We start from the raw sequence: 15,182 nt of genomic DNA, 5'->3' as shown, positions 1-15,182 counted from the left end.
CTTAAACATAAAAATATAAAAACTGTGTTATAATGTATGAAAATGAGCAAGATCAAATTTTGTCACAGTCATATAAGACTTCAATTTATTGATTGCAGTAGTTATTTCAATAATATTTAATTACAGACACTATCAGAAAATGTATTCACATTGAATGTTACTGTATTTATTACAAGTTTCACACAAACTTGTAAACACAAGTCACACGCAAAACACTGCCTTTATAATAATTATTCATTTTAAGCATGTATAAAGAAGGGCGGCACGGTGGTGTAGTGGTTAGCGCTGTCGCCTCACAGCAAGAAGGTCCTGGGTTCGAGCCCCGGGGCCGGCGAGGGCCTTTCTGTGTGGAGTTTGCATGTTCTCCCCGTGTCCGCGTAGGTTTCCTCCGGGTGCTCCGGTTTCCCCCACAGTCCAAAAGACATGCAGGTTAGGTTAACTGGTGACTCTAAATTGAGCGTAGGTGTGAATGTGAGTGTGAATGGTTGTCTGTGTCTATGTGTCAGCCCTGCGATGACCTGGCGACTTGTCCAGGGTGTACCCCGCCTTTCGCCCGTAGTCAGCTGGGATAGGCTCCAGCTTGCCTGCAACCCTGTAGAAGGATAAAGCGGCTAGAGATAATGAGATGAGATGTATAAAGAAAACCTGTGTGCGCAAATAAAATAATTAGAGGAGCATGTAAGATAAACAACAACAAAAAAATCCAAATACATCATTGAACCACACAGACAAAGCTGTTACACTATATCTGACGTGTGTTATTTATTAGCTATTTATGTATGATGTATTATATAGGCTATTTATTATATAGGCTAGGCCGACAACATGCATAGTATTAATGTGAAAGAAACAGCATCACAGCAAAAATAAAGAAATAAATACATTTTAAAAGAAAGAGAATAAAATACAGTAACCTACACTACTGTTCAAAAGTTTGGGGTCACCCAGACAATTTTGTGTTTTCCATGAAAAGTCACACTTTTATTTACCACCATAAGTTGTAAAATGAATAGAAAATATAGTCAAGACATTTTTCTGGCCATTTTGAGCATTTAATCGACCCCACAAATGTGATGCTCCAGAAACTCAATCTGCTCAAAGGAAGGTCAGTTTTATAGCTTCTCTAAAGAGCTAAACTGTTTTCAGCTGTGCTAACATGATTGTACAAGGGTTTTCTAATCATCCATTAGCCTTCTGAGGCAATGAGCAAACACATTGTACCATTAGAACACTGGAGTGATAGTTGCTGGAAATGGGCCTCTATACACCTATGGAGATATTGCACCAAAAACCAGACATTTGCAACTAGAATAGTCATTTACCACATTAGCAATGTCTCATCTCATCTCATTATCTCTAGCCGCTTTATCCTGTTCTACAGGGTCGCAGGCGAGCTGGAGCCTATCCCAGCTGACTACGGGTGAAAGGCGGGGTACACCCTGGACAAGTCGCCAGGTCATCACAGGGCTGACACATAGACACAGACAACCATTCACACTCACATTCACACCTACGGTCAATTTAGAATCACCAGTTAACCTAACCTGCATGTCTTTGGACTGTGGGGGAAACCGGAGCACCCGGAGGAAACCCACGCGGACATGGGGAGAACATGCAAACTCCACACAGAAAGGCCCTCGCCGGCCACGGGGCTCAAACCCGGACCCTCTTGCTGTGAGGTGACAGTGCTAACCACTACACCACCGTGCCGCCCACATTAGCAATGTATAGAGTGGATTTCTGATTAGTTTAAAGTTTTCTTCATTGAAAAGAACAGTGCTTTTCTTTCAAAAATAAGGAAATTTCAAAGTGACCCCAAACTTTTGAACGGTAGTGTAATTGGAATTGTCATAATGTCAGCCTGGCAGTAATAAGAGATAATTAAAATATACTGCTAAAAATTAAATTAGAGTTTAATCAAATTTTAGATTGTCAGAACTTGCTCGTGTGGATAAAATAATTTGAAAGGAAGAAAAAAAAGAAAACGTTAACTGCAGCTGAAGAGAAGTGCCAGTCAACTTATTTGTGGAAGAAATATTTTTAATAAAAAAATCCTTTTACTCTGGTTTCAAGTTTGGCCTTGAAAAAAGCGCCTGAATATATGAATGTTTTGTGTATTAATTTTATGAAAACGCTTGAAAAACGCTTTTTTTTTTTCACAGAATGTATCCAGACTCTGCTCCTGATGGCCGGATCCTCTCCGTGGTGTCCTGCTGTCAGCGTCGCACAGATATGACGTCACAGTTATTGCACTAGCTTGGGGACGTTTTGCTATTGCTCATCAGGTCTGTCGCTTTTACCTCCTTTATAACGAAACCTTTGCCATTTTGTTTAAATTATTTAACCGTTTGGGTTTTTATGAAGTAGACAGTTGTAGTTTTCGGCTCTTTTCGCTTTAGCTAATGTAAGAATGTGGGTGTGCTAACCGCTAACGCTAACTAGCCTAGCTTCTCCACAAATAACCCGAATAGCTGCAGTTACTGTAGAGACTTTATACACACTTTATTCCACTGTACAGAGTTTATTTTAAAAAGTCCTGAGTTTGGATTATGTATTTTGTATTTTAGCATTGCTGACATATATTAAATATGTATTCCAGGTGTTTTTCTCAATCTCATGCCTCCTCTTGTGAACTGAATTAACAGCAGATTAACATTAAACTGAAGACCAAAGCAGATACACTGATAATATTAATGTGAGTCGGTTTATTGTTTTCTATAGTATTTATCCTGCATTGTGTATATATAGTTTACTGTGTTTTCCTGACACATAAAGCTTCATCAGGATCAGAATCGGAGTCAGAATCCAGTTTATTGCCAAGTCTGTTCACACATAGGTACAAGGAATTTGCTTTGGTGGTTGATGCTTGAAAGAATAAAAAAGACAAAAGTAGTTATAAAAATAGAATAATTAAAAAAAAACAAGATGCGCACTAACGCACCGAGGCACATCTTGGGATTGCAAGAAGCTTCCTCTTGTGACAGCAAACTGAAGACTAAAACAGATAAACTGATAATATTAATCTGAGTCAGTTTATTTTTACTCTAGTATCTGTTCTGCATTTTATATTTTACTATGTTTTCCTGATACATGAAGCTTCGTGTGGATAAACTGAAGCAGATTAAACACTAAAATATGTAAAAACATCTCAAATGCAGTCACAATTAATGAACACTAGAGTGCAAGGATTTGCACGGAGATATGAGTTGAGCTGTATTCCGAACATCCTACATGAGATGCTCTACAGGCTAGAACGGAGACAGACGGATCAAGTTTAATCTGAAACCGAGGGCTATTTCGCTTCCAGACTCTCACAATCACAGTGTTCAAGCGAAAAGCTGTGTGATTTGCACCACACCATGAAGACTCCTCTACTTCTCCAGTTCTCTAATGACTTTCCTTCCTCATTTTCATCCTGTGATCATGTCATTAAAGCCATTTTGCAGCTTTGCGGATCCTGCTCTGGGATTTTTGTGCAGTCTTACTCAGCACATATTTAGGAAAAAGTACAGACTTGTATAAAGCTTTGTTAACCCCGCCGACAGTAGTCGGAGGGGTTATTATTTTCACCTGCGTCAGTCTGTGTGTGTGTGTGTCTGTCTGTCTGTCTGTGTGTCTGCAAGATATCTCAAGAACCAATGGATCAATTTGGACCAAATTTTGTACATGTGTTGCCAATCACCCAGGAAGGAAACCATTAAATTTTGGAGGTCAAAGGTCAAGGTCATGGCAGAACTTCGAAATTTTCGCCCAATGTATTTTAAAAGGGAAAAGGCGGGGTTTGCACTCGTTAGAGTGTCCCTGTCTAGTTGTCTTTATTCTGTGTACCAGCTTGTAACTAGAAAGCCTGTGAAGTTTAAAGAAAATGTTCTGGAACTTTTCAGGAATTCAGTGTTAGAGGTATGCACGGGTCACGGGTGTGTGTGTTGTTGTTGTTGTTGTTTTTATTCGTCTCTGTCATTCACTCATGCAATTATGCAGTTTGCCTGCTCTCGTCCGCATGAAAGTAAAAAAGAAAAAAAAAGCTCATTCTTCGTTGAAAGATCTTTTTCCTGATGTCCGCCTTTACCGTGCACTCATTGTGTTTACTCCTGTGTATTGTAGACGTGATGAGTCAGCGGTCAGAACGGCGAGGGATCCATGTGGATCAATCTGAATTGCTGTGTAAGAAGGGATGTGGTTACTATGGTAACGCGGCATGGCAGGGGCTGTGCTCGAAGTGCTGGAGGGAGGAGTACCAGCGTGCACGACAGAAACAGATCCAGGAGGACTGGGAACTTGCTGAGAAGTGAGTGGGATTAAACTTTGAGTAAATCATTCCATCAGGCCTATTAGCGATAACTTTATTGTGTGAGAAATCCTCAAATAAAACTGAAATCTATGTCCATAACAAATAGTCCTCATATTTTGACATTTCCATCTCTAATCCTCTCGTTAGCGCTTTCTGATCTCTCAGGAGGTTGCTACTGTCCCTTCTCATTTATCTCATGCCTGTGTGTTGAAGCTGCTGCTGTTTGTGGGCGTGGCCTGTTCCACTTTTTTAAGAGTCTGATAAGAAATGGTGTGAGCCAGAATGTATCCGGTCTGGAGTATAATTTTTGCCACATTCATACATTTGTGTGGTTTAAATAAGACTTACATTTTAATAAAAGGGCACTTTGGACACACACAGGAGGTGTCAGAGTTGAACTGCAGGAACGTCAGAATGTCACTTCCTGTAAAAATTGATTCTCGGGAATTTTACGAAGCATTTGGAAATTTTTGGTTTGTTCATGCAAAATTAATTTGGGTAAAATTGGGAAAAATGAAGTGTCACTGTATCCATTTATCCGTCAGTTCGGTCTTCCTGTTCTTCTTGTTAAAACTATAATGAATTTCCTGGTTACACAGTTATACTTTGTGACTCTATAGGACACAGTTATAGAAGCGAGTTATTCATAATCACGCTATCTGTTATCACCCAGATGAGGATGGGTTCCCCTTTGAGTCTGGTTCCTCTCAAGGTTTCTTCCTCATGTCGTCTGAGGGAGTTTTTCCTCAACACCGACACTACAGGCTTGCTCACTGGGGATAAATTAGGGATAAAATTAGCTCATGTTTAAAGTCTTTAATTCTCTAGAAAGCTGCATTGCGACAATGTCTGTTGTTAAAAGCGCTATACAAATAAACTTGACTTGACTGTTACGCATCTGTCTTCACACACACACACACACACACACACACACACACACACACACACACACACACTGCAGGGTTTAGTATGTGATCGTGTTTATCCTGTTAAACCCTGAGCACAGAGTTATTTTTCCCCATTTCAGGTTACAGAGGGAGGAGGATGCAGCATATGCCAGCAGTCATGGCTCTCAGTCTCAGCCCTCTCTCACTCCTTTCTCCAAGTTTGAGGAGAAAAAGACCAACGAGAAAACACGCAAAGTGACCACAGTGAAGAAGTTCTTCAGTCCGTCATCACGCAGCAGCAACAAGAAAGGTACAAACACTGGCACGCACTCGAGCAGCACAACTGCAGGAGGGGCCGTGAGTGATACGGACATGTCTGTCTGCCTGTCTGTCTGTCTGCCTGTCTGTCTGTTTTTTAAATGTGTGTTTGCTCTCATGATTGTTGTCTGCTTGAGTTGTTTGCTTTATTTTAGAAGAACTGCAGATGAGTTTGCGTCCCTTTAGGAGATGTTTAGCACACAGGAGTGGACGTGTGCTGATTAAACAACGAAAATAAAATAAATTATCGATCTGTAGTGAGAAATTTAAGTGTTGCAGCATTTTCAGGAAATAAGAACAATTTAGTTGAATAATTAAAAATATAATTAAAAACTAATGAAAGCAAGTATGAAAGTGTACCGGGAAATAAAAAAAGTATAAAATTATAATATGTTCATATCGTAATAATTTGCTTCTTTTATTACAGTTTCTGATTTATTGTGATTTTAAAAATAATCACAACATATTATTTAAAAATTTTCTGATGTAAATATTGTTTCAGTACGAACCTTTAATTTCTGTTTTATTCCTTTTATGAAAAGATACAGGATGCGATACAATCCTTAAAAGTAAGCAAATAAAATAAATAATGAGATAAAATAAGTCAAAACACAAAGTAAACTAAGTAAATAAAATAAAGTAATAAAGAAGAATCAGGCTGAATAATAGCAGTGAAAAATGTAGAATATGTAAATTAGATGTGTGCATGAGAGTGAGACGGGCATTTCCTCACTTTGTGCCCCGCCCCATTCACGTATCACTTCCTCTTCTCATCACATAGTTTTGTTTTGAAATGATTTAAAGTTTGATAATGGAGGTGTGAAATGATGCAGAGACTCTTCATCTTTTTTCTTTTCATCATTTTCATTTCATCTGTTATTATTTCTGTCTGTTGTTTTACTGAGTCTTTATTTAGTTTTATTCATTTTTTTGTTTTTGTTTTAATGTCCAACATCACATCACCTGCACACTCTCTCCATCCTCCCATTTCTTTCTCTCTATCTCTCCATCCTCCTGTTTCTTTCTCTCTATCTCTTGCTCTGTCCTCTATCCATCTATTGCTCTCTCTCCATTCTTCATCTTCCTGTCTCTCTCTGTCTGTCTCTCTCTCTCTCCATCCTTCATCCTCCCATCTCTCTCGCTGTCTTTCTCTCTCTCTCTCTCTGTCCTTCATCTTCCCATCTCTCTCTCTATCTATCTATCCTTCATCTTCTCTCTCTCTCCATCCTTCATCCTCCCATCTCTCTCTCTCTCTCTCTCCATCCTTCATCCTCCCATCTCTCTCTCTCTCCATCCTTCATCCTCCCATCTCTCTCTCTCTCCATCCTTCATCCTCCCATCTCTCTCTCTCTCCATCCTTCATCCTCCCATCTCTCTCTCTCTCCATCCTTCATCCTCCCATCTCTCTCTCTCTCCCCTCCATCCTTCATCCTCCCATCTCTCTCTCCCCCATCCTTCATCCTCCCATCTCTCTCCTTTCTCTCTGTACCTCCTCTCTTCCTATGCTCTTTTCTCCCTCTTTCTTTTTGTTTGTTCCCTTTCCCTTCTCTCTTTTGTTCATTCTCATTGCTTCTCCCTTTGCCCTGCCCCCTTTCTTCTGGGCATGCTTACTCTGGGCATGCCCTGGTGTCCCTCAGAGAAAGAGAAGGATGAGCAGAGAGAGAAAGAGAGTGAGAGAGAGAGAGGAGAGAAGGTGCAGGGCAGGAGGGAGCGTCACGGCGAGACGCTGCTGCGAGATCTGAAGGGTATTTTTACACACCCATGGGAGATCGGCTCTCCAACTGAAGGTAACCGGAGAGGCCGTGGCCACGCCCCCTTCATTTAGACAACCCACCTGAGTGCTCTTCACTTAACACGACTCTCTCGCTTTCCCAAAATCACCACACGCAGCAGGAACTTCAAACTGTTGATTTCGGTGCACGTGATTCTGTTGCCCTCCTTTCAGTGATTTTGGCAAACTGAGAGGAAGTGCCATGTCTCCTGACTTCCTGTGTGGAGTGTATAAAAATGGCTGGATTCACAACTGTACTTCTTCCTTAAAGATGGATTATGTGATGCACAGCAGCTAAAACTATAGAGATGCTATAAATACTATAAAAAGCATGATGCACAGTCTGAGACCCAGCAGGACGTTAATGAGAGAAACACAAATGATGAAACCGCCACTTTGATTTCAGCCGTTAATCATGAAAAAATCAAATAAAATGGTGAGAGTAGATGCAGGTTGCGCTTTTAGCTGCTGACCATCAGCCTCTTTACTCCCTCAGCTGTGTGTGCATGTGTGTGTGTGTGTGTGTGTGTGCATGTGTAATTGTGTAATAACGTGTCATTCCATTCGTTTGTGTCTTTGTTTCCCATCATCATGTTTTTGATGGACAGCTCTGGTTTCCAGACTCAGAGGTGGGTGTGTGATATAATGATGATAATAATAATAGAATCTGAGAAAAAATATAAAAATAAGTAGAGTTCGGTGGGGGTGTTATTACGTATGTGTATGTAATATATGTCACATATGTTTCTACTTTAGGTTAATTTGCTGCAGTAGATTTTGAGATTGTGAATCTTTTTGAAGTAATCTTAGTTTTCAGGGTCAAAGTCAAACACACCAACCTGTGGCCCTCTTTAAAGTGTGTGTGTTTGTGTCCCAGACAGTCATGAGTCGAAGTCCCACAGTCCATCGTTTGTGCGTCAGTCGAGTATGGAGACAGATCAGGTGTCGAGGGAGTTTATGGATTTCCTGAAGAGTCTGAAACCTGGACGCGAAATTCACAAACAGAGCCGAGCCTTTGTGGAGAGCATGGGGAATAAAAAGGTGTGTGTATGCTGAACGTTAGCCACCAATGTTACCTTTTATCCTGGGAAATTCCTAGTAATTTCCTGGCAATAGCTTAGTATTAGTTATGTCCTGGCAGGATCCTGGTAATTTCCTAATAATTTCCTGGTTATGCCCCTGTAATTTCATACTAATTATCTTGTAATTTCATAGTAGTTTCCTGACAATTTCCTTGTAATTTCTTGGTAATTTCCTGATCAACCTGGCTGGCTACAAATCAGAGAGATAAACATAAAAGCCATTAGAGTGCATGAAACTGTAGAATGAAAATGATTGAATAATGGAATTAGAAGCTTTTTGCCCCCAGTTTAGCATGCTGCTTGTCAAGGAAAAAAAAAAAAAAGACAAACCTGTCCATGATGTGTGTGTGCTGTTGATGTTTCAGGACCTTGGTGCTGATGAGCTCTCTGAGTGCGTGCAGGATTTCTACCAGAACATGTCTGACCGTCTCCTCACTCACTTTAAAGGTAAACAATTACACAGGAAGTTCACAGAAGACCTGGAAAATTCCCAGAACAGAGTGTGTAATGTGTGTGTGTGTGTGTGTGTGTAACGTGTGTGTGTGTGATGATCTCCTTTTTAGGTTCCTCTGAGAAGGTAGAGCGAGTGATGGACCAGGTGGAGAAGTACATCATGACGCGCCTCTATAAGAGTGTCTTCTGTCCTGAGACCACTGATGATGAGAAGAAAGATCTGACTACGCAGCACAGGATCCGGTGAGAGCAGCGTCTCGCGCAGTCCTGCATTTACATCACACAGCCAAGATCAGTGCGATTCACTTTTTCTCAAACGCTCTTCCAAAAACAGTGAATACACACTTCCTATTCAGAGTCAGTGATCTCAATCTAATATATACATCAGGAAAGTTCTCTGGATTCTGATGATGATGATGATGATGATGATTGGTTTTCAGGGCGCTACACTGGGTGACCATCCAGATGCTGTGTGTTCCTGTGGATGAAGAAATTCCAGAAGCAGCTGATAGTGTAGTGAAGGCCATTACAGGTTATTATTATTATTATTATTATTGTTGGTATTAATTAATTAACTGTCATATATTTGTTACATATTTTAATTAGTATTATGTAATTATAATAATTAAATAAGAGTAAATGTAATTATTATTTTGTTACAATATTACTACTATTATTATTTTTTTTTTATTTGGAGTAATAGTATTACAATACAAAAAATAAATATATATATATATATATATTTTATAAAGCCTAGGTCACAACCGGACGTACGATTTTTTTGGCCGTGCGATTTTTTGGCATTTCCCAAATCGCTGTGTTTTTTTTTTTGTTCATGGAGAAAGATGCACGTTGGCCGTAAGTTTGTCTTGCAACCTGAAAAAAATGTAAGCGCCCGTAGAGTTTGTTTGACATGACAAAGAACCTCTGCGGCCAGTCTACGGCTTGAAAATCAGCACGTCACATGCACGCCCTCCGTGCGTTTTTTGTGTTTTTTGCATGTAGACCAGCCATAGGAGCACGTACGGCCGGTTGTGACCGAGGCATTATGTACATATCACAAAATACTATAAAAATATTTACAATAAAAAAAACTGTATGCCAGGGAAATAAATTATTTATTAAAAGTATTACTCATATTAATCATGTGTTTAATGCATTACTACTCACCCTGCCTGTCTTATTTCTAATAAAAATTGTTCTATCCACATTCACTGGATAAGAGCAATTGTGCGCTCTGATTGGCTACTCTATTACTAGGATATCAGCTCATATACCGTGAGTAGAGAAAAACAAAATGGTGGAAAGTGCTGCTGAACCAACTGAGGATGAAATAAAAACTCTACTTGAAAACAAAACGGCAAAAATACAAAAAAGTAATAAAATATGGAATAAAAGTATTTGATGGTACGAACATAAATATTTTAAATTTTTCAAGAATTTTATTATAGTATTTTTCACAACTTGCTACTGTCATTTTGCCGGTTTGTTTACACTCTAAGTGGAAATTATTTTGTCTGACATTTTGTATAAAGTTTTTGTTTATTGAATTTGCAAAAAAATAAAAATAATGCTCTGTTTCTCAAAATCCAGTGAATGTGGATAGAATAAAACAGTTATTCCACTCAATCTCATCGTACATGGCTTATAGACAACTCGGTGCTACGCACCTCGTCCACTATCAGCTCATGTACGACTCGATTTCGTGGAATAACTGTTAAACATTTCTATATTATGAATGTTTCTATATTCTTATTCTATGTCATGAAAAGTCCCCATGAGGGACTTTTTTTGTCCATTTGTTCCTGACAAACAGAGAATTTTGTGCTTTTGTTGCAAAAAACAGATCTTTTTTTTTCACTTCTAATATCTTTGCTGTAGATATAATCGAGATGGACTCAAAGCGTGTGCCGAGAGACAAGCTGGCCTGCATCACCAGCTGTAGCAAACACATCTTCAACGCCATCAAGGTGACGAAGAAAGAGCCGGCATCGGCCGACGATTTCCTCCCAACGCTCATTTACATTGTGCTGAAGGCCAACCCACCCCGCCTGCAGTCCAACATCCAGTACATCACACGCTTCTGCAACCCGAGCCGCCTGATGAGCGGAGAGGACGGGTACTATTTCACCAACCTGGTGAGGACTTTGGGGGGGGTGTTTAAAATGATACACACCCTCATCATGTTTAAATTGCAGCACACACACCACAGCACAGTGACTTTATCACTGTTCCATTCCTCTAAAAAAATGCTTCATTTATCTTGTAAAACCTTTTCACAGACATTTCAACATCATGCATATTAGTCACAGTGTCATCAGATAAACTCCTCAGACCAACTGTGTTGTGATATTTTATGTTAAAAAGAAATAAATTCATTTTTAAATGGATTTCCTTGAAGAAATTTCATGTGCTGCATAAAATCAACCAGAGTAATTTTAGAGTGAGAAATGGAAGCGGTGCCAATACTTTTAGTTTCTGAAACTTAAATAAACAAAAGAAATTCACAGAATGCTGAAAACATTATAAATAGAAAACAACAGCAATATGTGCGCGCGCACACGTGCATGCACACACGCGTGCACGTCACTTCCCAAAGCTCCTCCTATTCAACTCATCTGTGTTTATCTAATGACATGACTCATTGATAGAACAATGAAGAAATTATCTCTGAAATCGTAATTGCTGTTTATGTAACTCCGCCCCTCACATTGTTCCTGCAGTGTTGTGCAGTGGCGTTTATCGAGAAGCTGGACGCTCATTCCCTTAACCTGAGTGTGGAGGATTTTGAGCGTTACATGTGCGGCGGCAGTGGTGGTGGATCTGGTGATGCTTCCCCACGTGTGAGATCCGAGTCGTCGTCCCTGTGGCCACTGGAGCTGCTCTCGGCTCTGCAGGAACGTCAGCAGCAGGTTCTGGAGGAGGCGCAGGGTCTGCAGGCCGAGCTCCAGTGCTGGCAGGAACGCGTGGCCCGTGAGGTGCAGGACATCCTTGACAAATACCCACTGGAGATCAAAAGGCACGTGGCACATGCCATCGACTCTGAGAACGAGGAGAACGACAGGCTGCCCCCGCCCCTGCAGCCTCAAGTGTTCGCCGATTAGAACTGCTGATGAAATTGAAGGGGTCAGAGTGTGTGAGTGAGTCAGTGTGAATCTGAGTGAGACAAAATGAGTCAGTGTGAATCAGAGTGAGTCCGTGTGAATCTGAGTGAATTAGTGTGAGTCAGGGTGAGTGATTGAGAGACAGAATGAATCAGAGTGAGTCATTGTTAGAATGTGAGTCAGAATGAGTCAGTGAGAGTTAGAGTGAGTCTGGGTGAGTCAGAATGAGTCGGTGTGAGTCAGTGAGAGACAATGAGTCAGAGTGAGTCAAAGGTAGTAATTGTAAGTCACTGTGAATCAGTGTGTGAGAGTTGGTGTGAGTCATTGTGAATCTGTCGATCTGAGTGAGTAGGAGTGAATCAGTGTGAATCAGAGTCCAGTAGCTTTCAGATCAGCCCTGCTTTGTATTTAAACTACAGTAGTAACTGAGAACCTTCACTTACGAAAGCAGGTTTTTCAGAACTTGTGACTGAGTTTTAAATCAGAATGTTTATTGAGGTGTGTGTGTGTGTGTGTGTGTGTGTGTGTGTGTGTGAGACAAGTGAGAATCTGTAACCATGGGCAGTGTTGTGTGTCCACACACATGCACAATGTATCATAATATAGACATGTATGCACTAGGGGGCAGTGTGGCGCACTGTTTCATGGGCACTTCTGCAGAAGTTGAAATCAAACCTGAGAAAGGCACGACATTACAGTTCTGGGTTGTAGAGTAATTAATCATTTAAGAGATGATGATGATGATGCTCTTTCTGTGTTTGCAACTCTTACAATGTCAGGAATCCTAAGGTGCGCTTCACTCAGGAGACTCAAGGTACATTTCAAAGATTTACAGACTTTTTTTTCCTCCTGAGCTTTTAGTAAGCACTGACATGAAGGACGCGAGTTTATCAGCATGCATTTCAATGCTGTGCTTTTGTCATTTCCCTCTACAGGCTCCAATTGGTGTCATTTAGAGCATTTGGTGCTGCCAAATATGGGCCTAGTGTTTATTGAAACACAACCCAACCCGTTTAGCCACCAGTTAATTTCGTGTTTCATCACATTTAGTTTCTGTCATCATTTCAGCTCACTGATAATTTCTCATGGTGATTTCTACCCAAACTGACTCTTGATGATTTGCAGCAAGTGTTCACTCGTAAGGGGAAGTGTGTGTGTGTGTGTGTGTGTGTGTGTGTGTGTGTGTGTGTGTGTGTGTGTGTGTGTTAGAGTGGATCTTTCACAGGAACACACTCGATTCCACCAGAAAGAACATAACTGCAAGGAATAAAACCCACCATCATATGAGAAACTTAGTGAGACCTGGTGCACTGTTAATACCTGGGTGCTGTACTACAAGCACCGTAAACCACTACATAGTGCGTATTGGATTATTAGTGCATTACTACATATTATTTAATCCTTATAAACAGTTATGTCTGACTTCTCGTCCTCATCGAAAGTTCATCTGATGAATTATTTATGAATAGGCTCTTAACATGGCCCAATGATTGAATTGTGGAGGTGAAGTAAAATACTTGTCTACTTTAGTATCAAACTACGTTTAAGCTACTCTACAGGTGATTTCATACACACACACACACACACACACACACACACTGCATTAATGTTGATTACTTTAAAGGGCATTTGCTTGAAATTAGCTTCAGATCTGGCCTGCTTACGGTACATTGTAAAAATGTTAATTTAAATAGTCTTAATTTTTTCCTCTTCATATTAATATAGTGTACAGTGGAGTGACATTGTGCCGATAATCATTTGTTCAGGTTTCTAGTCAGAGTTTGTTTTTAATGGACAAATTAAAAAGGTAGAATTGGACGTGTACACCGTAAACCAAGATTAAAGCTCAGGTGTGATGCATAGCGATTAACCTCAGAGATAATTGTTTGGATTTGTCACTAGCTGATTTGCATAATCCCCAAATATATATCTAAAAAAATGAATTGATCCATAAAAGGTGGTGAACTTGCCACTTATTGTGAGAGGTGATATATTTATGATGTGAATATTAACACTCAAAAACCACAGACTTCAGCACTTAGATTTCTTGAGGAGGAAATGCAGTGAGTGTGATTCGTGTAAAACACTTAACGTTGGCTGTTTTAGAGCTTAATATCATCCTGTCTGCTGTCACTTTCAGCTGTTTTTCATTTTTCTTTGTATCAGTTTTTACACATTTCATTCATCTACACAAACACACTAACTTAAATTGTGATCAAGGCGCTGTGCTGCGAGATTATAATTTATACTGATTTTATTTATCAAGTACAGATAACTGACTGAGATGTGTCGCTTTTCTGTAACTTATAATCATAATAAAAAAATGAATGTAAATATGTAAAATTTTCAGCAGTGTCTGAGATTTTTTTTCTCCCTAAAATCTAAAAGAAAGTGCAAGCAGTTGTAAATCTGAAACCCCAACCTGTTCACTTTGTAGTGTACTATTTTCTCTGAAAATACTGCTGTTTAAGATTGGTTTGGATAAATATACTGTTTCATCATCCAGTGTTTGGATTTCAGCACCTTTTACCTTCTTGTCCTTGTCCCTGTGAAGCACTTATCACACCCCTGAGTTTATTTGGAGAGATTGGTGTCCATCTGAAAGGGAAACACTCTTTTATGGACAAACCAAAAAAACCTTTAAGGTTGGAGATGAAACCTATTTTTTTCCCCTTTAAAGGTATACTAACATGCTTAACCTCATTTCAGGAGCCACCTCTTCATGCTCAGCTTCTGTAACCTGACTTCAGAGCTTTTATTTCTATAAAATCATTAGGGATTGGCTAAAACAGTTCAGCTGAGAATTTTGCTCAATCCTGCGATACCGAGCGTCGTCCCAGATGTGTGCTGCGTCTGGTCTCCAGGCGTTCTCACTTTAGAATATGGGTCACACCTTCTTATGAGACTAGAACATAGTGAAGTGAAATTAATGGCACTTTTCTCATATTGCACTGAAGAGAGACAGAGAGAGGCAGCACATAAATGGGGATGAGAGACAGTATTAGACCCAAATTTGCACTTTTTCCTCTTACACTCCTTCATTTGACCTTCATGAAAGGTTTTCTAATAATACAATGACTTGAATTAACTGTTAAAGCCAAAATAATGCCAACATGAACAGTCCTGAAATCACTGAGCATCAGGAAACACTGATTCATGTATAAGTATAAATCCTAAAGCCTATGTTTTGACGTGTTGTTGTCTTTGGTTTGGTCATGTTCCACTTTTCTGGCAAAAACAATTATACTTATATACTAAAATAACGAATGCAAATAT

General features: G+C 39.8%; 1 protein-coding gene across 5 annotated transcripts; it reads left to right on the top strand.

The window, feature by feature from the left end:
• The first annotated feature begins 2,236 nt into the window (after window positions 1-2,236).
• rabgef1 (RAB guanine nucleotide exchange factor (GEF) 1) lies at window positions 2,237-14,249 on the top strand. Of its 5 annotated transcripts, none has more exons than XM_060908115.1 (10): window positions 2,237-2,285; window positions 4,105-4,288; window positions 5,319-5,488; window positions 7,876-7,896; window positions 8,145-8,308; window positions 8,715-8,796; window positions 8,913-9,045; window positions 9,243-9,334; window positions 10,684-10,940; window positions 11,526-14,249. In XM_060908115.1, the coding sequence occupies exons 2-10, from the start codon at window positions 4,110-4,112 to the stop codon at window positions 11,904-11,906; spliced, it is 1,479 nt and encodes a 492-aa protein (XP_060764098.1). In that variant the 5' UTR covers window positions 2,237-2,285; window positions 4,105-4,109; the 3' UTR covers window positions 11,907-14,249. The 5 variants fall into 5 exon arrangements, with proteins under 5 accessions (XP_060764098.1, XP_060764101.1, XP_060764097.1 ...); XM_060908118.1 differs by lacking the exon at window positions 7,876-7,896 and adding an exon at window positions 7,134-7,283; XM_060908114.1 differs by lacking the exon at window positions 2,237-2,285 and adding an exon at window positions 2,626-2,695.
• Window positions 14,250-15,182: the final 933 nt, after the last annotated feature.

Source organism: Neoarius graeffei, chromosome 25, assembly GCF_027579695.1.
Source record: "Neoarius graeffei isolate fNeoGra1 chromosome 25, fNeoGra1.pri, whole genome shotgun sequence".
NCBI lineage: Eukaryota > Metazoa > Chordata > Actinopteri > Siluriformes > Ariidae > Neoarius > Neoarius graeffei.
This window is presented reverse-complemented; position numbering and strand designations above follow the sequence as displayed.

What these genes read in the sequence shown, in the direction of transcription:
- rabgef1 (XM_060908118.1), top strand. Translation starts at nt 4,110, where the DNA reads ATGAGTCAGCGGTCAGAACGGCGAGGGATCCATGTGGATCAATCTGAA. An exon ending in GACTGGGAACTTGCTGAGAA is followed by an intron (nt 4,289 to 5,318) that starts GTGAGTGGGATT and finishes TCCCCATTTCAG; the next exon opens with GTTACAGAGGGAGGAGGATG. An exon ending in AGAGCATGGGGAATAAAAAG is followed by an intron (nt 8,309 to 8,714) that starts GTGTGTGTATGC and finishes TTGATGTTTCAG; the next exon opens with GACCTTGGTGCTGATGAGCT.